Below are 24,525 nucleotides of genomic sequence, written 5' to 3' on the forward strand. Positions count from 1 at the left end.
CGAGCATGAAAAACTATGTTTCAAGTCAAAACCGCTCCTGCAGGTAATTGCGTGCAGTCCCGTCCAAAGTGTGAATCAATGTGGTAGCTCGTGCAACGCTCTCGAGAGCTGTTATGTGCACTGGTAGCAACAAGTGGAGGTTGATTCCTTTTAATCTTGTTGAAATAACCTGGCGCCGTAATATATTCGCTCCTTGCTCTTCAGGTTTATTTCCTTAGTCGGCTGGAAGAAAACTTTCCGTGCGTCTGTTTCGGTAACCGGTCGGATGTTTTTTTTTTATGAACATATGCTTGATCATAATAATTGTATGGTTTCTCTAAACACTCCCACCTGTCTTGTTTTATATCTTAACATCAAATACTCTTGGCGCGATGGCCTCGGTGACATGATACAGATATTAGCATCTTTTCATTGCGGTCTGCACAGCTCGGTTCAGATCCTTAGTCGACGTGGTAATGCATTTATTTGTGGGGTTCCTGAAAATTCGTCAAGTAATAAGCGGCGTTATGCCCCGTCGTAACCATATCACGGTCATAGGCATCCCTTATTCAACTATTTCTCTACGAATATTGTATTCCGACCTTCTTCGAGAGCAGTATCCAGCCAGTAGGCAACGCTTTCTGAGGCCAGTGATTCTGCTGAGCTCGTCCTGTGCTCATTAGTACGTTCCGCACGAGCTCAAGAAAGCTGCTACGGTTGCTTGTTGGGGACGCGATACGTGATGCAGGACAATGGGCCTAAATGGTGAACTGGGGCTCGAGAAAGCAAACTGAATGCTACGTTGAATATGTAGTAGCGAGACGGCAATTATGGCAACCAAAAGAGCACGAAAGTGTACGTTTAAAAGAATAGTCTGGCTAAAAAAAACTACGGTAATAATGATCTCAACTCCGTCGCAGTAAAAAATACGTACCTATGGCGGTACTTAGTCCTGCACTGTTACCTGCGTTGATTATGTAATACCATTTTGTGGCCTAAGAATAGGTTATCATGCTACCCTTTTATATAAAGAAAGTCACATCTCACTTCGATGTTGTTGCTTTATTTTTTTTAATTTCTTGGTTTCGTGTGCTCACAGTGTCTTATTTCGTTCACTTCAGAGTGCTAAAGTAAGCCATAAAGGCTACATGCGCCACTCTATCGATGCGTCCCCGTCCATATTACATTACTGCTACTAGAACAAGGAAAGAAACCACAGCGAATGGCACCTCTCCTATTTCGCGGAAATATTTTTGAAAGGTTTTCCCTTCCTTTCTGCACAAAAGAAAACGAACCGACTACTGAAGACAAATGACTTAAGAGGACCCTAGTTCAGATTGGATATTTCTTTCCATTTGATCTCGTCGAGCATTTCACACGGTGCTGACGTTGCTTTATTCGCTGTGTACGAATGTAGATTTAAGATTATGGTAATAATGTGTTAATAGTCGTATTGCTCGTCTACCCACCTTTGCTCTTTTTCTGTTGTTGTTGTTGTTGTTGTTGTCCTGTGTGGCCGTGGCACATACCCACACTGGGGGATTGGCCATGAATCGTGTGGTCAAATTAGGTGCATAAAAATATGTCATGGCAGCTTGCTTAGACTCACCTTCTTTGACATTTTCTTCATGTTCATGTATGTTTGATTATGCAAGTATTTACTTAAAGGGCCCCTGAAACGGTTCGGACAAATTTTGTAGACGCGTAGGGTACAGCTTAAGTAGAACATTCGCACCACAATTTAAGTGAAGCGTTATGTATTAATGGAGCTACAAGCGATTAGAAGTTACCCTCCTCCCCAACCATGCTTTTCCTCCTCAACTCGTTCGCCGAGCGAGCGGGGCTAAGCTCCGCCTTCACTGGTCCTGCGTCACGATGCGACGTCACATCATCCACTTCCGGTTGTTTGGAGCCCGCCCCCGCCCACGCGAAACCTCTCCGCTAGCCGCTTGGCCGTCGACCCCAAGCGAGAGCTATCGAAGCAGCGTGCGTTGCGAGCATTCTGTCATAGCTCTCAACATGTCTGGTATTCCGTTAACCACAGGCAAGCTGGTCATTTCGGCAAATGACTGGAGGCATAAACTCAAGCTGATGAAGGAACTTTGGCGTAGACGTACGTGAGCAGCCTGATCGGTCTGCACGGTCCAGACACTTGTTGGCGCAGCGCTTAACCAGCCAAACAAAGCGCTAATATTGCTCTAACCAAGTGTAAAACATTTTAAACATTTATAAAAACAACGTGTTGATGATTACACTCCTGCGAAAAATACGCACCAGCAGCAAAGAAGAATACGCTTCGTTGCTGCTACTGTGTATGGTTGAGCTCTATGCCACCAGGTGGCTGCACCGTGCAGACCATTCACATTTGCCCTTCTGCTCATCTCGGCTCGTACCGTTACGGCACAGTCAAGCGGCCAGACCCTTTCCCCTTGCGCTTACGTTTGCCCTAATTCGGAACTCGCGAAACGCTATTGCGTTAGTAATCTTCCGGTGTAAAGTGACGGCCACAAACGCGCAAATCCTGGCACCGATGGGATAGCGGCAGCCCGATGCGCAGCAGCCAGTTCGCTCGTACGCTGCCTTGCAGAGGGACACGATGTCGCAGCTTGACATATTGCCAGTCGCTACGATTGCAGTCCACAAGGCAACAAAGTCGAATCATAGTGCTCGCGAAAAGACTGAGACCGACTCTGACCGCAGAGCTCTTGTCAAAATGGTGTACGTTGTAACACAAGGTCTCTTAGAACCAAGGTAGTGGGGTTGCAATTTTTTTTTTCGCTTTAGAGCCTCCCTCGATTATTTACTTACGGCGTGTTTGCAAAGCCTAAAGTTAACGAAAGCAGTGTTTTTGATTGGAGCGCTAAATGTGCCCAATACAGGGTAAAGCGGCCAGTGCCGTATTCAAAAGACTCCGCAGTGAAAAATGACCAGTGTTAATTCAGGCGGCATTAGAATCGTCTCCCCATCGCTAAATGTTAAATAAAGTCTGCTATTGTCTCTAATAGATGGGCGCATAAATTGTTAAGGCTAATTTATTGAGGTGTTTCGATGCTTATTCTTCCATCTTCCCACGTGCATTCAGTGTTCACTCTCTTCCTCTTTCTATTCTCCTTTCCCTTACCCCAAGTGTAGGGCAGCGAACAGGACGTCCGTAAGGTTTACCTCCCTCCCTCGCTTTCCTTTTCTTTTCTCTCTCTCTTACATCGAACACGTTACCTTCATTCTGCTCCCTACCAAGTGCACACAGCCTGTTAGTCGAACGCTGCTCGACTTTATATAAAAGTAAACGGCAGAAAAGTTTCCCAGAAACGTAATAAACTCCTGCGTAGTGTTGCGAGGCCTTTCCATTAGATTTTTGCTCATGTGATAAGGTAAAATGGAAACCTGCAATTGAGGCCAATTTATGAATAGTCGTATTAGTTGTCGTTTGAAGGCACAAAACATCCCGAAGGCCTTCTATCCAGATTACAATATATTGCCTAATTTTTTTCCTCCTGTGTGGAGTCTGATTTGTGAAGTGCATCAAAAGACGCTCAGCGGCTTCTTATTTTCGAGCAAGAGCATGCCGCATTTTTGGCTCGCCCTAGTCTTCGGTCAGGCATTCGGTGTGATACATTTACATTTAATTTTTAAAACTGTATTTGTCTGTCTGTCTGTCTGTCTGTCTGTCTGTCTGTCTGTCTGTCTGTCTGTCTGTCTGTCTGTCTGTCTGTCTGTCTGTCTGTCTGTCTGTCTGTCTGTCTGTCTGTCTGTCTGTCTGTCTGTCTGTCTGTCTGTCTGTCTGTCTGTCTGTCTGTCTGTCTGTCTGTCTGTCTGTCTGTCTGTCTGTCTGTCTGTCTGTCTGTCTGTCTGTCTGTCTGTCTGTCTGTCTGTCTGTTTGTTTGCTTGCTTGTTTGTTTGTTTGATTATTTGTTTGTTTGTTTGTTTGTTTGACTGCATCTAGCTTGGAAATAATTTGGGTGGCTAAGCGACAACTTATATATCTCTTCAGGCTAAGTGTCCCCAGACAATGCGCAATGCTAACGCAATGCTGTAAATCATGGTTGACCAAGGCCTATTTTTCAAATTTCAACATCGACGCATTCGAAAGGTCACGTGATATAGCAGAACAATAGACCACTGGAACACTGACGTTTACTATGTGTTGGCTCCAGAGCATGAAAAAAAAATAAGTATAAAAAGCATTCTAAACGAACGCTCATGAACTCGCTCGTTCACGCAGATTCACTGGCCTGCTTATCGGCCTTGTTACAAACAACCCCTGATGCTCGCGACGCCACATCGCGCACCGAGGTACACCTGACGCTACCGAGTCGTTTATACGCGCGGAATGCATCGGACAATCTCGACGCAACACTAAAAACGCAGCACGCAGCTCAGCGTAACTTGCCCGGCGCTGTATGCAATAGAGCAGCGCAAGCCGGGAACGCGGGAGTCAGTCGGGCAGCTGCTTATGCACCACCATCGGTTCATTAACCAGTCGCCTTTGCAGTCCAATTCCCTTGATAGTCACCAGCAACGAATCCCCAAGTGCAACGACGAAGCGCGCCGCCGCAGTTTCACGACGCCAACGCAGCATTCCTTCGACACAACACACACTGGTCCACGTTGCGCAATCACTACACTTTGGCTAATGGCGCAGTATTCAGACGGAAGAACGGGTGCAAGAATCAAGAGGCTTCTGACTCGGCTCCTTTTTTCTTTCTTTTCCTTTTTCACGTTCTCCATAACGCACTTTGCGTAACACAGGCGCCTACTAAGTTGACGCTTACATCCTGCCGGTTTAAGACGTGCAAGGGTTGTACGAAAAAGGCGAGAAGGGAGAGCTACTTCGCTCAAGTTCGCGCTTGTTACGGAATCGTGCAGTAGGGAACCAACAGCCACCGGCGAAACGCAGTTCCTCCGTACTGGTGGCCGCTATCGAGAAAGGCGGAGAACCTCCTAGCTACCGCAAAGCTTTTAACGACTCGAGCTTGGTCAGTGAGTGCTTGGTCAAAAGCACATGATTTGCTACCTCATTTGCCGACCGTCGTCGAGGCAGTTGTTATGCCCAGATACAGTGATACAGGCGCACGCGCGGCGATAGAGCCAGCTTAAACGCTGAGCCTAGAAAATAAGAAGAGCTATTGTGTGGCCTTCTTGGAATTTGTCGCTGAAGTAGCCATGGAAGAAAAATTGAGGAGCCGTGTATGCAGTACTGCGGCCGCTCTTTGTGCTCACTTTGCCTGGTTTGCTCAAACTGGGTCAGCGCACTCTGAGGAGGAGTAGGAGGGAGAGGGCAAGCGCAGTGCGTGTTCTTTTTTTTTCAGGTTTCTGAACGGGAAAAGATAGTAGCTTGTTTTGACAAGGAAATACGTGCGTTGCCTTGCTCGCGCAGTTTTAGTTGACTCGGAATATCTTGCAGGACGTTGTGCAAGCACGTCTCGTAGCCACGTTTGCTTTCTTGACTTCGCGCGCTCTTGGCTTGCCATCGTCTCTTCAACTGGCGCACCTTGTTTGGTGCCCGCCTTACACTTCATCAGTCAAGAGCACCGCATCCGTGGGTAGAATTCCAGTGTTCAAAACACACACACACACACACACACACACACACACACACACACACACACACACACACACACACACACACACACACACACACACACACACACACACACACACACACACACGCACGCACGCACGCACGCGCACGCACACACACACACACACACACACACACGCACACGCATGCACACAGGCACACATGCACACACAAACTGTTTCTCCTTCATTCCTTTACCCTCTCCCTCTCCTTGCAGGGTAGGCAACCTGAACAACGTCTGCTTAACCTTCCTGTTTTTTAAATATTCTTTCTCTCTCCGCGTGGCTAAGCCGTAGGTTTGTTTCGCCCGTAGTAGTAATGTTAACGGTGAAACAATCTTTTCAGGAATAGGTTCACTCTCGTTGGGATCGGCTGGAAGCGGCATCATGCATGTGTCCGGAGTGGCGTCCGGAGTGGCGTCAGTTCCAAGGCAGCATAGCAATTGTAATATAGCAGTCTCCCTGCACAACGCTTAACGGCCATTGTGGGACTGCAGCGTGCACATAGCAAACAAGGACACAAGGAAAAAGTAAGAAACAAGCGCTGGTAAAAGGTAATAGAAAAGTAACACACCTTTGTCTGTTTTGTTGTGTGCGCGCAGCATTTTCACAATGCACAGCTACCAACTCGTCCAACTTTCAGGACGTTTACAATGCTTAAAAGTTACTTGAATCTCCCAATAGTCGTGATAATGTTGACCTATAAGAAGGCTAGATCTAGCGGTATTAGACGATTTTCGCATATCCAAAAAGCTTGGCTTCTTGAAGTGGTCATCATTGATGCTTTAGAAAAAATCTAGGTCACTGTAGAGTGTTTTAGGCTCCTGTATTGGAGCACAAGTCATTAAGTTCATTTGGACGTACATTTCGTTCATTTGGGGAAAGAAACATCCCCCCTTACTAAAAACACAATGTTTCAAATATACAATATCTTTCCGTGACAGCTGCCTCGGATAATTAAAGGCAGGGGATTCAACGCAGAAGAATAGCGTTCACAAAGGAAGCGTCGTAGAAGCGGCGGATGTCGTAATTTAGCTGATAATTGCTAACACAATAATAAATAACCAAACTTCGCCCATCCATTGTGTCATAATTGACCTCATGGCGCATGTTGTAGGTGCAGAAGAAGTCGGGCAGTACACAAAGCATGTGCTTTTGTTTGAACCTTGGATGCCTTTAACCAGTTTTTAGGGATGAGTACAGAAAATATGCAGTAACTTGCATAGAATTTTGAGTTATTATGTTTCCGCATTGTAAGAAAATACACTACGGAAAACTGTCAACTGGAACAGCATGTGGTTTACGGTGCATCTCGATTTCGCTTCTCGATTCCGCATGTCTCAGAGCTGGTGCTAAGCGCAAGAATGTTTTAGCAACAGCCTATGCTATGAGTACTAGCTAACTTCAGCTGTGCAAATAACGCATGCCCTAAAGTCGCGAATAAATTAGGTATTCCTGAAACTTTGAATAATACTGTATGGTGCAATTTGCCGAGAAAGCTTTTATTTCCACAACTACTAAAGCTGGGTCGGGGAAAATTGTTTTATCTGGATTTTCTTTTTATTATTATTGTGAAACAGTCTTCACTGAAACACACGGCATAGACGTCATGCGCAGTCTAGCTCGAGTACATGACTTATGACAAGCAAGAGAAGCCTCTAATCATGCCGGTCATGTTGAGTTCACAGGAAAACATAAAAAGAATGCTGGCGCGAGAAAATCCTCATGGCGTGAAATTTCGATACAAAGTTTACATCACACCAATTCACACATAGCATGGCTGACAAGAGAACGTTATCGTCGCCATGCATTGAAATGAAGAAACGCAATGCACAAAATGCACAGTCCTCTTCCAGAAAAAAAAAAAGGTCATGTCACTGTTAACATGAAAATTCCATCGGGCTCTCGCAGCTTTTCGTTCTTAGAGGCAGTACCAAAAGCCACACCACTTGATTTCCTGCTAGCGGGTGCCAATTCAAGGCGCCAAAACGACTATGAGAGAGAGAGAGAGAGACAGAGAGAGAGAGAGAGAATGAAGAGGAAAGGCAGGGAGGTTAACCAGATATGAGTCTCCGGTTTGCTACCCTACAATGGGGATGGGGGATAGAGATTAGAAAGATGACAGATGAATCGGTTATCAATGCTAGTCGTAACATGGCGATTTGATGAGGACGGGCTTTACTGAAATGTATGGGTCGCCACAACGAGGACGACCTTTTTCAAGCCCGGTACGGAAAGCTGGGCGTGAAGGTGCTTTGAGAAATCGACCATCGAAGAATGTGTCTATAAACTCCTTTGACTTTTAACTTTGGCTAGAAGCTCAACAATTGGTAGATGCTACTGATCAGAGACGCTTCCACCCGTTCATCGATCCACGCGATGCTTAACCATTTCTGCCTTTGTCTATGAAATGTTTTTTTCTGGCGTGAGATGCAGGAAACGGATGGCTGTCAGCACAATCACAGTAGGCTCGGCAGCAGCCATTGCGTCTGCTACTTCACTTCTCGTTAGGTCAGTATGGATAAGAGAGTCACAGCAACCAAATGCGACGTTGGATAATGAGGTTGTTTAAACTAGCTATACGCATTAGCAGGTAGCCTCCATAGCTGTTGTAGACTTCAAAAATGTTATTGCGCCATGCACGACTATTGCGCCAAGGCACGTCCTTTGCTACCGGGGCTTAGCCGAGAAACGGGAACTAGGAGTCGGATTCCTGATTCATAAGGATATAGCTGGTAACGTACAAGAGAGAGAGAATGAAGAGGAAAGGCAGGGAGGTTAACCAGATATGAGTCTCCGGTTTGCTACCCTACACTGGGGATGAGGGATAGGGGTTAGAAAGATGACAGAGAGGAAAGCGCTAAAAAAAAGGAAAAAAAAACACGCACACTTGGAGGCACACACACAAAAGGCGTTCCAGTTAAAGTCGTTCACTCAGGCCGGTAGATCGCAGAAAGCGCAATAGCGCTTGCACGGCCTTCTTCTGTGACGGTAGGTCCTTTCGATGTTGTAGAATTCTTTTTTCGGATAGCGCTTGGTCGTCCAGTTTGTCAAGTTCGTGGCGAAGGCATGCCCTCTGTGTACTGTACTGCGGGCAGGCACACAAAATATGGCCAATTGATTCTTCATGGCCGCAGTGGTCACAGGTTGGGCTGTCGGTCATCCCTATGCGGAATGCATAGGCTTTAGTAAAGGCAACGCCCAACCAAAGTCGATATAAAAGCGTGGCGTCTCTACGGCGAAGCTGTGATGGCGCTCGAAGACTTTATGTTGGATCAAGTGAGTACAGTCGCGTGTTTCTTAAATGTGGCTCATTCCATTGCGACGCGGTGCACTGCCGAGCAAGTAGGCGGAGCTTCCGTGCCGCGTCAGTTCTAGAATGAGGAATCGGTACGCAGCGGTCCTCAGTATGGGCTGAGCGGGCAGCGTGATCCGCCCGTTCATTGCCGATAATCCCGCAGTGACTTGGAAGCCACTGAAAGGTTATCTCATGGCCTGCTTCACTTATATGTTGCAAAGTCTCTGTAATATGGAATATTAGTTGTTCGTGTGGTCCACGTCGTAAAGGTGACAGTAGAGAGTGCAGTGCCGCCTTCGAATCGCAGAATATTGTCCATTTATGTGGTGGTTCATCACCAATGTGATGAAGGGCAGTAAAGAGCGCTGTGAGCTCTTCTGCCGTCGATGTTGTCGCGTGGGTCGTCTTAAACTTGATTGTTGTAGCTTTCGCTGGTATGACGATTGCCGCCGCGGTGCTACTTCGAAGGACAGATCCATCAGTGTAAATATGCGTAGAATCACGATAGTTCTCGTACAAATGTAGTAGCGTGAGCTGTCTAAGGGCTGGCGATGATAGATCAGCTTTTTTCGAGATACCAGGTATTGTGAGGTTGATTTTTGGCTGAGCGAGGCACCATGGAGGAATCGAAGGTCTCGCAGCCGGGGTAAAAGAAGCTGGCAATGATTCATCATATGCGGTTATCGTCCGGCTGAAAGATGTGTGTGGTCTGTCCGCTGTTAGGGAGGCCAAGTGGTGACGAGGAGTCCTGGTCAGATGCCTTATATGGGTCCTGAGTACTTCAATTTCAATGTGGGTCTTGACAAGGTGATCTCCAACGATTGCTATCGTAGCCACTGTTGAAGCACTCTGAGGCAGGCCTAGACAGATCCGGAGCACTTGACCCTGAAGACTTTGTATTGTGCGTAGATTTGTTTTACCAGTGTTGTTCATTGCTGGCAAGCTGTATCGCAGAAATCCTAGGAATAGCACCCTGTAGAGTTGCAACATCGCACTTGGCGACATTCCCCAGGTCTTGCCAGCGAAAAACCTGAGCAGGTGGCAGATGCCTGTCAACCGTTTTTTCATGTATGATACGTGTGGGCTCCATGACAAGTCCCTGTCGATTATGACACCTAGGAACTTGTACGATCGGACCCGTCGTATTATTTGGCCATTTATCATTACACTGTAGTTGGCCATGGGTTTGCGCGTAAATGGCACTAGTGCGCATTTCTCTGAGGAAATTTCCAGGCCTCGATTACGAAGGTAGAGAACAGTTTGTGTGGCGGCTCTCTGAATTCTCACTCTCAACTGTAGGCGTGTTACTGCAGACGTCCATATGCAAATGTCATCGGCGTACATTGATAGCCTGACTGTGGTTGGCACGTGCTCAAGGAGAGCAATTAGTGTTAGGTTAAATAACACAGGGCTAAGTACACCGCCCTGGGGGACGCCGCGGTAGCTGTAATGTAGAGAAGTATGGCCTCCCTCGGTGCTTACAAAGAAGGATCGCATGGATAGATAGCTCCGTATCCATTGAAACATCCGACCACCCACTCCTACCTCTGCGAGAGCAGAGAGGACGGCTTCATGCGTAACGTTGTCATACGCCCCTTTAACGTCGAGGAATAAAGAAGCGCAGAGACGCTTACGGCATTTCTCATGTTGAATGTAGGTGACCAGGTCGACGACGTTATCGATCGATGATCGACCACGTCGGAAGCCCGCCATGGCATCTGGGTAGGTGTTGTGGTCCTCCAAGTACCACTCCAGGCGTCCTAGGACCATCCTCTCCATTACTTTGCCCACACAGCTCGCCAACGCGATCGGGCGATATGATGAGAGCTCCAACGGCGACTTGCCAGGCTTCAGCAGTGGAACAAGGCGACTTGTCTTCCAGGTTGTTGGTAGCGTGCCATTTCTCCAAGATTCATTGTACACCTCAAGAAGAACACCTCTCGCTCGCTCCCCCAGGTGACACAGAGCTCGGTAGGAAATTCCGTCAGGTCCTGGCGCTGATGTGCGGCTACACAAAGCTAATGCTGCCTTAAGTTCGTGGATCGAGAATGGTAGATCCAACCGGTGATCACGTGGTGGCGGACAGCTGATCGAAGGCGATGGAATGTTGGTAGCTGTGAGTTGGCCGGATAATCTGGCGCAGAAATACTCTGCCACGTCAATCTCCGATCTCTTTTGAGAGAGGGCAAGTGCCTTGAATGGGAATCGCTGTACGGGAAGTGTCCGCAGTCCGCGCACCGTTCTCCATAGTTGCGATAAAGGCTTGCGTGGATCTAGCGACTCACAGAAGGCAGCCCAACGTTGCGATTCGAGCTTGTCTAACCGGCGCTGTATCTTCTTTTGCGTGCGCCTGGCGGTCCGTAGATCGTCCATTGTTTTCGTACGTCGGTATCTTCGTTCAGCACGTCGTCGGATTGCTCGAAGTCTTTCTAGTTCCACGTCAAATTCGTTCAGTTTCGAAGAGCATGTGAGAGTGCGCATAGTGTCTTGCACCGCGCTCTTAATTGCCTCTTCCAAGTCGAAAGATGGATTGGCGTCGCAGTGTTCTTCCATTATAGACTGAAATTTAGGCCAGTCCACTCTTTGGATCGTATCCCGTATTTTGGAAGGGGACAATCCTCTGATCTTGATGTGCGTGGGGATATGGTCGCTTCCGTGCGTCTCGATGTCCGCAAACCACCCTGCACGTCTGACAAGGCTTCGTGAGACGAAAGCCAAGTCAAGACAGCTGCTGTAGGTGGAGCCACGTAAGAAGGTAGGACTTCCATCATTCAGCAGCCAAAGTTCATTACTGGAGGCGAAAGATACCAGAGCTCTGCCTTTTGCGTTGATCATCGGACTTCCCCAGAGTGTATGATGGGCGTTGAAATCTCCAATGATGACCCAGGGATTGGAGGTTGAGGAAAGGATGTCTTGCAGTCTTTTGTAATCAAATCGACTTGACGGAGATAGGTAGGCGCCCACAAAAGTAAAGGCCAAATTCTTTTTCCTTACGTTTAGGCATATATATTGATTATTGTCATTAGGTGGTACAGGCTGACGAGTGTAGGTGAGGTCACGGCGAATACACACCAAAACCTTACTGTTTTCATAAACAGTTGACGACATAAATAATTCATATCCAGAAAGCCTGATTGTGTTCGTTAAGTTCGGCTCGCAAATGACGATAATGGGAAACATATTGGCGTACACGAAGCGACGGAAATCCGAAAGGCGCGCTCTGAGTCCGCGCGCATTCCACTGGAAAATAGCTGCTTGTCGGACCTCTTCCCTAAAAGACCGTGGCTGTGGAGCCATGATCTACTCAAGGGTTGCAAGCACCGGACTCAGAGCGTCCAGTACTTGAAGCGCACTTCTGGCAGACGGTGTGTGCATGTTGCTTAGCAACACGTGAATGGCATTCATTAAAGGCCTAATAAGTGCTATCACTTGCTCATCTGTTTTCCGCGACTCCTTGGATACAGCACCTTGCTGCACTGGGGGCGGCTTCTGCTGCGGCTCCTCTGGCGGTCGTGTACGTGGAAGTGGCGGCCATTCCTTTGTGGAGAGAGATCTGGAAGTTTTCTCCCTTCCAACATCGGTGTTCGGAGGGCTGGAAACTTTCGCTGGTGATGCTGCTTGACGAGTTGACTGTTCCTGAAAACTTGATGTTTTCCGTCGTGAAGACCTTCGACGGTGACGTCGTCTTCGCCGTACTTTCACAGCAGCCTCTTTGTGGGTAGAGTTGTCTCTCACCATTTGTTTAAGAATGGTGATCTCTTTCTTGATCTGGGGACAGTCTTTGGAGGAGGCGCAGTGATCACCCTGACAGTTAGGACACTTCAACTTGATTGCGCTGCAGTTGTCTTCTGAGTGGGGTTCGGCACATCGAGGGCACACGGCCGAATTTGTGCAGACACCCTTCACATGGCCCATCTTCTGACAATTGTAGCATTGCATTGGTCTTGGAATAAATGGCCGAACCTGATGGCGAAAGTGGCCGACCTTCACGTAGGGTGGAAGGCAGTCGCCTTTGAACGTTAGTCTCACACAACGTGTGTTGCCGAGGCGACAAACATGCACAATGACGTTGCGTTCACTTGCTGGTTTTATAAGAACTGGGAGGTCTGCATTAGGAATTTCATTGTCAATATCATAGATGACTCCTGTTATTGTGGCACCATTCGTTGGCATGATGGATCGGACCTTGATGTTTCCCAGCTGCGTTACATGTTGTAGTATGGTCAGCGCGCTCGGGTTCATCACATCGATCGCCAGGATGTTTCGCCTAGTGTTTATCCTGACATCCTTAATCTCGTTTGGCACAGTGTTTTCGAGATACACGGAAAGTGCTTGCCTGTTGAGGACGCGCAGGTTGTCGGTAGCGTACTGTGGCACAAACAGGATGGAGTGAGGCCATCGCTGAGGCGCTGTTTTCACAGTGTTCGAGCTGGACGCCGAAGATGAGTTGATAATTCTTCGTTTGGCCTTGCGGTACTGGACAAGTCGAAAGCTGTCTTCCGAGGACTCGTCACCTGATGCGGAGTACAGCTCTGTGTCCTCGCTACCACTCGATGTATTGCCTCGCTTCTTCCTCGAACCGATATCCGCGGGTGAACGGGAACCGGGAGGATCCTCGGAGTGTTGCACATCCATCACCACGATGGAGGGGGCGGTAGACCCCACAAAAGTCTATAGCATTAACGAGAGGGTGGCAGGTCCTGTTGTGAAACTTAATAAGAGGTACTAATTGAAGGTCGTACAGGTCTACGCCGCTACATCCAGTCATGATGACTAGGATGTCGAAAGCTTCTATGAAGACGTGGAATCGGCGATGAGTAAAGTCAAAACAAAATATACTATACTGATGGGCGACATCAATGCCAGGGTAGGCAAGAAGCAGGCTGGAGGCATTTCAGTGGGGGAATATGGCATAGGATCTAGGAATATCAGGGGAGAGTTATTAGTAAAGTTTGTAGAACAGAATAATGTGCGGATAATGAATACCTTCTTCCGCAAGCGGGATAGCCGAAAGTAGACGTGGAGAAGCCCGAATGGTGAGACTAGAAATGAAATAGATTTTACGCTCTGCGCTAACCTTGGCATCATACAATCTGTGGACGTGCTCGGCAAGGTGCGCTGCAATGACCATTAGATGGTAAGAACTCGAATTAGCATAGATTTGAGGAGGGAATGGAAGAGACTGGTACATAAGAAGCCGATCAATGAGTTAGCGGTAAGAGGGAAAATAGAGGAATTCCGGATCAAGCTACAGAACAGGTATTCGGCTTTAACTTAGGAAGAGGACCTTATAGTGTTGAAGCAATGAACGACAATCTTATGGGCATCAATAATGAGTGTGCAATAGAAGTCGGTGGTTACTCCATTAGACAGGATGACAGTAAGCTATCGCAGGAGACGAAAGATCTGATCGAGAAACGCCAATGTATGAAAACCTCTAACCCTACAGCTAGAATAGAACTGGCAGAACTTTCCAAGTTTATCAACAAGCGTAAGACAGCTGACATAAGGAAGTATATTATGGATAGAATTGAACATGCTCTGGGAAACGGAGGAAGCCTAAAAGCAGCGAAGAAGAGACTAGGAATTGGCAAGAATCAGATGTATACGTTAAGAGGCAAATCCGGCAATATCATTACTAATAAGAACGAGATAGTTCAAGTGGCTGAGGAGTTCTATAGAAATTTATACAGTACCAGTGGCACCCACGAAGATAATGGAAGACCCGCCGTGGTTGCTCAGTGGCTATGGTGTTAGGCTGCTGAGCACGAGGTCGCGGGATCGAATCCCGGCCACGGCGGCCGCATTTCGATGGGGGCGAAATGCAAAAACACCCGTGTACTTAGACTTAGGTGCACGTTAAAGAACCCCAGGTGGTCTAAATTTCCGGAGTCCTCCACTACGGCGTGCCTCAGAAAGTGGTTTTGGCACGTAAAACCTCATAATTTAATTTTTAAGATAATGGGAGAGAGAATAGTCTAAAAAAATTTGAAATCCCACAAGTAACGCCGAAAGAAGTAAAGAAAGCCTAGGGAGCTATGCAAAGGGGGAAGGCCGCTGCGGAGGATCAGGTGACAGCAGATTTGTTGAAGGATGGCGGGCAAATTGTTCTCGAAAAACTGGCCACCCTGTATAAGCAATGCCTGGTGTCTTCGAGCGAACCGGAATCTTGGAAGAACGCCAACATAATCCTAATCGATAAGAAAGGGGACGCCAAAGATTTGAAAAATAATAGACCGATCAAATTCTGTCCGTTGCCTACAAAGTATTTACTAAGGTAGTCGCAAATAGAATCAGGAACACCTTGGACTTCTGTGAAACAAAGGACCAGGCAGGATTTCGTAAAGGCTACTCAACAATACACCATATTCACACTATCAATTATGTGATAGAAGAATGTGCGAAATAAAACCAACCCCTATATATAACTTTCTTTGATTACGAGAAAGCATTTGATTCAGTCGAAACCTCAGCACCCATGGAGGCATTACGGAATCAGGGTGTACACGAGCCGTATGCGAAAATACTGAAAGATATCTTATAGCGTCTTCACAACCACCGTAGTCCTCCACAAAGAAAGCAACAAATTCCCAATAAAGAACGGCGTCAGACAGGGAGATACGATCTCTCCAATCCTATTCACAACATGTTTACAGGAGGTATTCAGAGACCTGGAGTGGGAAGAATTGGGGATAAAAGTTAATGGAGAATACCTTAGTAACTTGCGATTCGCTGATGACATTGCCTTGCTTAGTAACTCAGGGGACCAATTGCAATTCGTGCTCACTGACCTGGAGAGGCAAAGCAGAAGGGTGGGTCTAAAAATTAATCTGCAGAAAACTAAAGTAATGTTTAACAGTCTCGGAAGGGAACAGCAGTTTACGATAGGTAGCGAGGCACTAGAAGTGGTAAGGGAATACATCTACTTAGGACAGGTAGTGACTGCGGATCCGGATAATGAGACTGATATAACCGGAAGAATAAGAATGGGTTGGGGGGGGGGCGTTTGGCAGGCATTCTGAAATCATGAACAGCAGGTTGCCGCTATCCCTCAAGAGAAAAGTGTTTAATAGCTGTGTCTTCCCAGTACTCACCTACGGGGCAGAAACCTGGAGGCTTACGAAAAGGGTTCTACTGAAATTGAGGTCGACGCAATGAGCTATGGAAAGAAGAATGATGGATGTAACTTTAAGGGATAAGAAAAGAGCAGATTGGGTGAGGGAACAAACGCGAGTAAATTACATGTTAGCTGAAATCAAGAAAAAGAAATGGACATGGGCCGGACATGTAATGAGGAGGGAAGATAACCGATGGTCATTAGGGGTTACAGATTGGATTCCAAGGGAAGGGAAGCGTAGCAGGGGGCGCCAGAAGGTTAGGTGGACGGATGAGATTAAGAAGTTTGCAGGGACAACATGGCCACAATTAGTACATGACCGGGGTAGTGGAGAATTATGGGAGAGGCCTTTGCCCTGCAGTGGGCGTAACGAGGATGACGATTATGATGATGATGATGATGATGATGATGCACGCCAAATAAGACTGATTAGTGGTTTACGCACATAAATTATCTCCCAACAATAGCAGACGAATGGCATTTGCGTTTGATCGCCATCGCTTTGAAGTTGCGCGTTCGAAAATCGAGTATGCTTTAAGAATATCAAGGCATCTCCCTGTACAACTGAGGCAAGAGGAATCGATGATTCAATGTTATTTTAGCCGGCGGCAGGATGAAATACCCGGTGGTGTAGAAGGAATAAATTGTGAACACTTATTGAGCACTTTCACTGCAAGTTCAAAGTCCATATTTTGAGTGGAATAAATGAGGCTACTCAGTAGCGATCATTCAAACTTCGCTATGTGACATTAGCCTTGAAAATTGAAGATTTTACGGCAGTTATCTGTTCATCTGGCGGAACTTAGTTTTACACATACATACATACATACATACATACATACATACATACATACATACATACATACATACATACATACATACATACATACATACATACATACATACATACATACATACATACATACATACATACATACATACATACATACATACATACATACATACATACATACATACATACATACATACATACATACATACATACATACATGCTGCAGTCCCGCTTGATATTTACGGCAGGAGTCGGGAAAGCATCATTTTCTAGTTAGACAAAGTCATTCATTGGTAACGCACGAACCTCTCCAGGGAGATCATTCGAACATTCTATATAGTGTAAAGCAAAAAAAAAACTATTCTTGCATGTCGGTTCTCGGCTGAAACGAAAAAAGATTTCGGTATGACAGCCACTGATACGACACAGTTTAGTGAATTTTATGTATTTATTTAAGAGGGTACGGTTTATCTATTTATTTAAGCCGATTACTAGTTACCTAAGGTATGCTGAAACTTTAATATTTTAATGCGGTGACGTGTTGGCAGTAGGATTAGGTTCAGAATAGTAAGGGTAAACGAAGATGAGCCTTACCTGTCGTACCTGTGTAGCCCTGATTGCGCAAAGGTTTCCTGGAACAAAAAGCAACTGAATCGAATAAAATAAGATTATTACGACATCGAGACGCAGTTGCGGAAAATAGAGGCACGCCGACGTGCTCACCGCAAGTCCTTGAAGCCAAGTTATGTTCAATGCCTCTCACTTTGCACATCGAAAATGCAAACAAAATTCACTGACGATTACAATATTCCCTAATGCAAAATCTGAGCACAGATACATGTTTTCATTTCGCGAATACTGGCTGGCGCTGACAATCGGTTATGTGGGGAACATTGCAGACGGAGTCAAGTGTAGGGCAACTGCCTCGTTAATCTGGAGATCGAAAGATGCAGCGCCTGGATGACGCGTGGGCGCGATTCACAGCAGCCGCCGCAGACAGACCTCCGCTGACGCAGTGCTTTGTTTCCATATATGGCATTGGTGTACTCGCTCGCCGTGTGCCATCAGTGAAAAGACGACGTCGCGCTACTCTGGTGCCATCTCGTAGCGGTTGTCGACGGCCTTGTGGTCTTGATCGGCAGTACGCTTTTCGCGCTTTCACCATACCCTCCTACTCCGCTTTCCGCCTCGCACTCTTTCATCCCCAGCTGCGCTGCGCGTTCGATGTTTCATCCTTCCCTGCACCGGTTGCTCGTTTGCGCCGAGGGCCGCCTACTATAAACGCAGGTAAGGCCGGCTAAGAACTGCGCCCTAAAAGCGCGCGCATCTCGCCCGGTAGTCGTACGAGATGCTTCTGTCTGCGCGCGCTGAAACAGCCCTGTATCTTAGGCCGCCTGTCGGAAAAGGTGCCGCTGATGGGCACCTAAAGGATCCTGCAAAACGACGAGCTCTGCTTCTCCTTATACAAGGGGTCGCCTCACCTCTTTGGGAGGCGGATTAACGGGAACGCCCGTTTGGCCAACTGCCATTTATCTCCGACATTACCTTTAGAGCAAAAAGAGATGCACTTGCGTCTTTTCACTGTGCTGCTTGCTTTCCCAGCACTCGCGTTCTAGCTCTTTGCTAAAGGAAAACGCGAGTCTGCCCAAAGCGCTCCTTTCTACCCGTCGTCGCCGGTGGAACGATAACACGCCGTTCGCCTCGTCCCCTTTCCATTTCTTCACTTGGCTCCCTCAAAGCCTCGTGCCCGTCTTTCTGATGGCGAAGACGCCAGGGAGTGAAGCGACACTGAACGTGCTCCGAGGGAAGGTAGCCATCGCGTCGGGGGCTACGTGTGCCTCCAGTTCTTTAGAAAAGACTTGCCCCGCCGCTGCCTCCTGCCTGCCGCGGCTGACGAAGACGGCGGCAGCGACGAGAGAGGTGAGGTTTGCGCATGAGCCGTGTGCGTGGCGTCCCCTTCCCCTTTCTCGCGAGGCTTGCGCTCTACGGCGCAACTGTGTGGCGGGAGGGATGAGGCTGGAGGGGAGAGGGGATGCTACGATTGGGAAGCGAACGGGAGTCCTCTTCCTCTCTTTCCTTCCTCGCTTTCCCGTTTCGGAGGAGCGAGTCTCCCTCGGCTCTCGTAAGGGGAGATTGAGGAGAGAGGATTGGGTAAGGGGAGCCCCCCTGCGGCCTCCTGCGCAGTGAGCGGCGGCGGCGGCCGATGGCGAGAGAAGAAAGGAGGCCGTGTGGGGTCTCGCGGCGACTCGCTGGCGCTCCGCACTCGGACGAGGCGCCGCCAGAGGCGTTTTCTCGGGACCCGCCGAGGTGTGTGCGTGCTCCTCCCGACGGCGGCTCTTCGTCGTTCGGACTTCGTGGCTCGACCGTGCTTCCACCTTCCTTTAGTTTTAGATTACTTTATCTCCCTCTCTCTCTCTCAGCGATTCGTGCCGCGGGAAAGTGATCGTGCTACTTAACAGTTTAAGTAATTCAGTTAGCCGGACGTTGTTCGCGCGCGCGTGACGCATTCCTGCGGTGTGCTCTTTTGGATCGGTACACTACGCATCTGATGTTGCCACCACGGCTCTTCTCGCCCCACTGCGTGTCCCGGGATTGAACATGATTGTTGGTGGTGAAGCCGCCTTGGAGGCGTGATTTGGAAAGCGCAACTCGCGCTTATGACTGCGACGGGATTCGGCGCCGCACAACACTGAGGCCGTTGTTATAATTGGTAATGTGGTGTGCTTAAAATCAAATTATCGTTTTTTGGTCATGCTTACTCCTACATAAGCTTAAAGTAAGTTCTTGTAGTCATTGAAAACTCCATACTTCTTTAAAACTTGGGAAGTTGCTGCATGTGAAATCAGGTCAAAGTTGCCTTTTTGTCCTTTACTCAACAAATTATTAGTACATGCCATGCTTTTGCACCATGTTATTCATACACTTAACATTCCTAGATCGAAACAATTCTGTCACGTGATGCTTTGGCGATGGCTTAGATCTTTGCTGACGAAAGTTTCCTATTTGCCTTTATCAAAGAACTAAGCCATATTGATTTCATCGACATTTTTCTCGGCTTTTAAACAGGTTGCCCTGTAATGGAAGACACCGAGGCGCAACGGATTTGCCTCAACTCAACAAGGCGGTCTTCCTTGTCGTGTACCCTATGTGTGGCACTACCAGTGCAACAGTTCCACCAAATGTAGCGTGTTGGTGTTCCACCTCGGCGTTTGCAGTGACTTAACAAACCATGGCACTTGGAGAACCTTGCCGACCATCAGCCAGTCAACGCGACCGTCAACTTTACTATGGTCTCAAGACCATGTGCGCTTTTGCTGCCGTGCCACCTTGACAGAGCCAACACAGAGCAATAGGAAGCAAACGTGATCTGAGCCGTGGAGTGGATCACAACTCCGAAAGACATTACTAATAAGTAAAACTAACGATAAGAAAGCAAGGTAAAATGGACTGAGGAGAACAATGGGCATATATACACGCTGTATAGACAAACGGAACGTGGTAACGAAAGCCGTCATGTGCCTGAAATCGTGGGTTCGTGCTTGCTTCGTTGTGTCTCTGCTAGTGCTGGCTTCGACGGCTCGCGCTGCCGACGCTACGCCGACCTCTACCAGTCGTCCCAGCCCCCGCGTGGTGCGGACAAAATACGGCCAATTGCGGGGCAAGATCATCACCCTGGGATCTCGGTTCGGCACCCACCTGCCTTCTGTCGAGGCGTTCATGGGCGTGCCGTACGTGAGCCCGCCGCTGGGCACGCTACGCTTCATGCCTCCCGTCAACTCTCCGCACTGGGACGATGTGCGTGCGGCGGATACGCCGGGCCCCGCGTGCCCGCAGCGGCTGCCGGAGTTCCTGCGCAACGAGTCGTCACCGGCCGCGGTTCGCATGCCGCCCGGCCGCCTCGAGCAGCTGCGACGGTTGGCGCGAGCCGCTTTGCTCAACACCAGCGAGGACTGCCTGCACCTCAACATCTACACTCCGGCGTCAGGTATGCCACACTTCTGCCGACGTTTTAGTCTACATGTGAAGTGGGTTTTCTTTTGAAACGTGACGTCGCACTTGGCGTTAGTTGCGCATGATATGATCGTGTGTCCGGTGTAGCCTATACGAGGCAACTACCTGCACGCGTACTTAAACGTGCGGTAGCGCATCTGTGCTGCAGGGGATGACGACGTAAGTGCTTGCTCGGCGCAAAAGTTCGCTTTGCTTGTGATCGCCGACATGCATTGCACTGCAGTGATAGTTTGCGAGCAGGGCGTGATGCTTGCCAAATTGAACTGAGTTTCTACATTGAGGAAAGAATTGTGCGGCCGTCAAAAAAGACTGGAGTTTCGCCGCGCAGTGGCCTGTTGATGGCGGTGGGCCCCGGAGGAATCTGCTGGGTCATTTATTGTGTTCTGCGTCACCAACTACACCGGCAATGCAATCCTGTCGTTAAAGAGCGCGAAACGCCGCCCTTCGACGAAGCCTAGCTCTCTCTCTTTGCCAGTGCGCCTGTTTGTTGGATCTCGGTTGGTTAAAAAAAATTAAGTAGTAAACTCTCGAAGCATTGATATTTGCGTTCTTCAAACTCTCAGCCTATTTTTAGCGTCTGCCTACGTGTTCTTTAAGTGCGCTGTCGGCCGAGACCACGCAGATGCTTGGTTGCCCGCTGCTGATGCCTTTGTGTGATTACGTAGCGATTGAATGCGGATCATGCTTCTGTGCGTCGTACGCACGCATTCGAATGACACAGCTTTATTGTATTTGAACGGCGTGCTGTCGGTATTGTCGGTGTTGTAACTCTGCAAGCCCGCTTCGGAAATTACTGCAAGAGCATCTTCTATATGATTTTATTTTATACGCTCGAAACTGGTGCGCAGTAAAGACAATAAAGGGACCAGTTTTTCTTACCTTTCTCCTCAATACAATCCGTAGCACTTGTTCTTACAATGCCTTGAGTTTCATCAAAAGCAATACATCGGATGAAATACCTCAGCGAAGTACAGAGAAAAGGACAGCTAAGTAAAAATATAATTTTAGATGGCACTAGATAATATGCAGCAGCACCGTCTTCTCAATACATACTATAAGGACGCATTGCATCGCTTGACTGAGGGTTACCAATACTCCAAGTCAGTGCCGGATTAGGGTGGGGGCTATCGGGGCTGCAGCCCCGGGCTAAAAACTTTCAGGGGCCCCGCTCGACCATTTTGAAAAAAATATTTGCTGAGCATGCTTGCTGCCCAGCAAATACGTAGTTGTACATACGTTTTGTAGAATGTTATGCGTTCGCAACTTGAAGATTGAATGACTAATAAAGTGTTTCTTGTTTTGAAGAATATGCTTTTCTGTTCTTTGGTCCGTGCTGCACTTCGACTAATTGGCATTTCGAGTAATTGTGAACCTGTGGTGGACTGACGCTTCAAACATACCGATGTGTAAGTCAGATAATAACTGGTAAATATTGCTAGAAATCACGCCAGGAAATTAGTTTGCTCAACCCATAAAGATGATGCATATTTTATCACTAATTAGTCAACGTAATATGTTATCTTTTAAAAATTCGGCGCCTTAAAGCAGTCGTCATTAGAGCCCCAAGGATGCAGTAAGGCGCGGGCCCCGAAATTTTTCAATCGGATACGGTAAGTGCAGTGCAGTACGTTATCCAGAAGACCATGACCACCTTGTTCCATGCTTTGCCAAGTGAGCAATTAACTAACGTCGTACTTGTCGCTTAGCTCCGAGTCGTCCTCGTGTGGCTACAGGGGACATGCCCTCTCTGTGCATTCTCCGATTTTCCCAATTCTGCCTAAGTCGTCCATTATTCGTCCTACTTGCTCATTTTTACGTGGAGTGTGAGAACCTGCTGTTGTCCTGTAGTGCTCCACCAACTTCAACTCGGAAGCACGAGAATACCGAGCTTTGAGCTCATGGAGCTCTCCTTGCAGACGCTATTTACGCCGACGGCAAGAGAGGGCGCCAGGAGACCCATACTCCGGCTCTGTGGAGCGCGATGGCTGCCCTGTATCAGCGACGCCTATACACGGAAAATCCATGGCGTCTATTTTATGTCGCGAAATGTGTTAGCGTAAGTGTACGCACTCCTAATAGTCACTGAAGAAAGCATGAGAGACTGTAAAGTGTGGCGACAACTACATACCTATAGAATTCAAGGTTGTGCAGATTAATGAGGCCTAGGCGGCATTTAGTGAGGCTCAGAATTATGACATTTGGTTTGCTCAAGACACTACCTTCAGTACTCTTTTATCATATAGAGTGCCAGTTAAAGTTATCACTATCTCCCGTATCACCAGCGCTGTGGGCAGAACTGAGAGGAGAAATGACGTATAAGAAGAAAGAAAGGACTTGGAATGCGTAGAACTCGACACTATGTCTAGCCTTATTACAAGCAAAATACCACTCAGTTTGGACTCCCGCTAGTCAGGTAATGTGCCCAGAATTAGAACAGAAGCACAATGTTCTCAAATGCATGAATCACGGTGATAGCATTGTTTGGCAAACAACTTTCAATCAAAGAATAGACAACGTTCGGAGGCACGTGGCAAAGAGAGAGAGAGAGGGGGGGGGGGGAGAGAGAAACAATATAGAAGAAGTAACATTGTTTATGTTTGGTCAAGCATTGCGGAGCTTCCAGTCGTTCCACCAGGATCAGTAGAGCGCGTCTTTAAGTGCTTCAAGCAGGAGGTCGCGCTGTCGTGTTGCATAGCAGCATCTTTTTAGTCACAGATGGCGTGAGGCCCTCATTATGGTAGCATAAGTGGTGACAAAAAGTGCGAGTTCACTGCTAACTTATCATAAAGTGCCCTATGAATACGTAGCTCATGTAGATACAGGTCAACGTGTCGGACACGGTAATTACGATCATTGAAAGTAGGCTCCAGCCATGAGGATGGCCACAATGCTCTTTGGCAAGCTTAACTGAGGCTTTCACCTTCGATTTGATGTCGACGTTTCCTCTGTATTGTTGAAGCTATTGGACGCTGCGCCTTGCAAGAGGTACGTCATGCCTCCGCGAATCAGAGGCACTTTTCGCTTGCACAACTGCAAGAGAATGCGCACTATACTTATTCGAAAACAACGCTGGAATGCGTAAGAACCGAGACCAAAACAGAAGAAAGAATAATAATCAAGACCCATTCATATACACACAGGTTTTTAACCAATATATTTTTTTAAGCAAGGAACAAAGCACATTCACGAGTAAAATGAGTGCTTTCATTCATTGTTGAAGAATTGACAGTTGGCCTAGGTGGTATGAGGTTTACTTCTTGAACAGCGCATAATACCGGGACATGCAGAAAGGTGAAACGTGACGGAGCGCGTTTTCGACTGCAGCAGACGGATAGAGTTAGCTAGAGTTACGGATAGAGTTAGCAGGGGTAAGTTCAGAAGGCTGAGAGCATGTACCCTTCCAGTACTCCATTTCACTTCTACATCATCTCGAGACGCCTTCATTGCCTTAAATCCTGTTTAGCGATTACGTATAGGATTTTTCCAGGATGTAAAGCTAGGTGCTTGGGGCACTGCATAGAAGTGGTTTAAACAAATTCTTACCGTCAGCTTCCGAGAAGGTCAACGCTAATTCGATATCGTCCGCTGTATCGTCACAGACGACGAGAAGCAGCTGACAAGTGCATTCCGAGTACCGCAATATTAAATTAAATTAAACAAAATTATGGGGTTTTACGTGCCAAAACCACTTTCTGATTATGAGGCACGCGCAGTGGGGGACTCCGGAAACTTGGGCCACCTGGGGTT

The 24,525-nt window shown here is 47.6% G+C and overlaps 1 protein-coding gene across 13 annotated transcripts in view; it reads left to right on the forward strand.

Annotated features, from left to right (window-relative positions):
* The window catches only part of LOC135918168 (neuroligin-4, Y-linked-like), a 694,509-nt gene that overhangs the window by 337,452 nt on the left and 332,532 nt on the right, over window positions 1–24,525 (forward strand). For 11 of the 13 annotated variants that reach the window (XM_070532204.1, XM_070532198.1, XM_070532197.1 and 8 more), the window contains one exon: window positions 19,834–20,752. In XM_070532204.1, the coding sequence (XP_070388305.1) occupies window positions 20,227–20,752 (526 nt within the window). In that variant the 5' untranslated portion in view covers window positions 19,834–20,226. The other 2 variants (XM_070532205.1, XM_070532203.1) reach the window with 2 other exon arrangements.

This window comes from Dermacentor albipictus, chromosome 1 (assembly GCF_038994185.2).
Source record: "Dermacentor albipictus isolate Rhodes 1998 colony chromosome 1, USDA_Dalb.pri_finalv2, whole genome shotgun sequence".
Classification (NCBI taxonomy): domain Eukaryota; kingdom Metazoa; phylum Arthropoda; class Arachnida; order Ixodida; family Ixodidae; genus Dermacentor; species Dermacentor albipictus.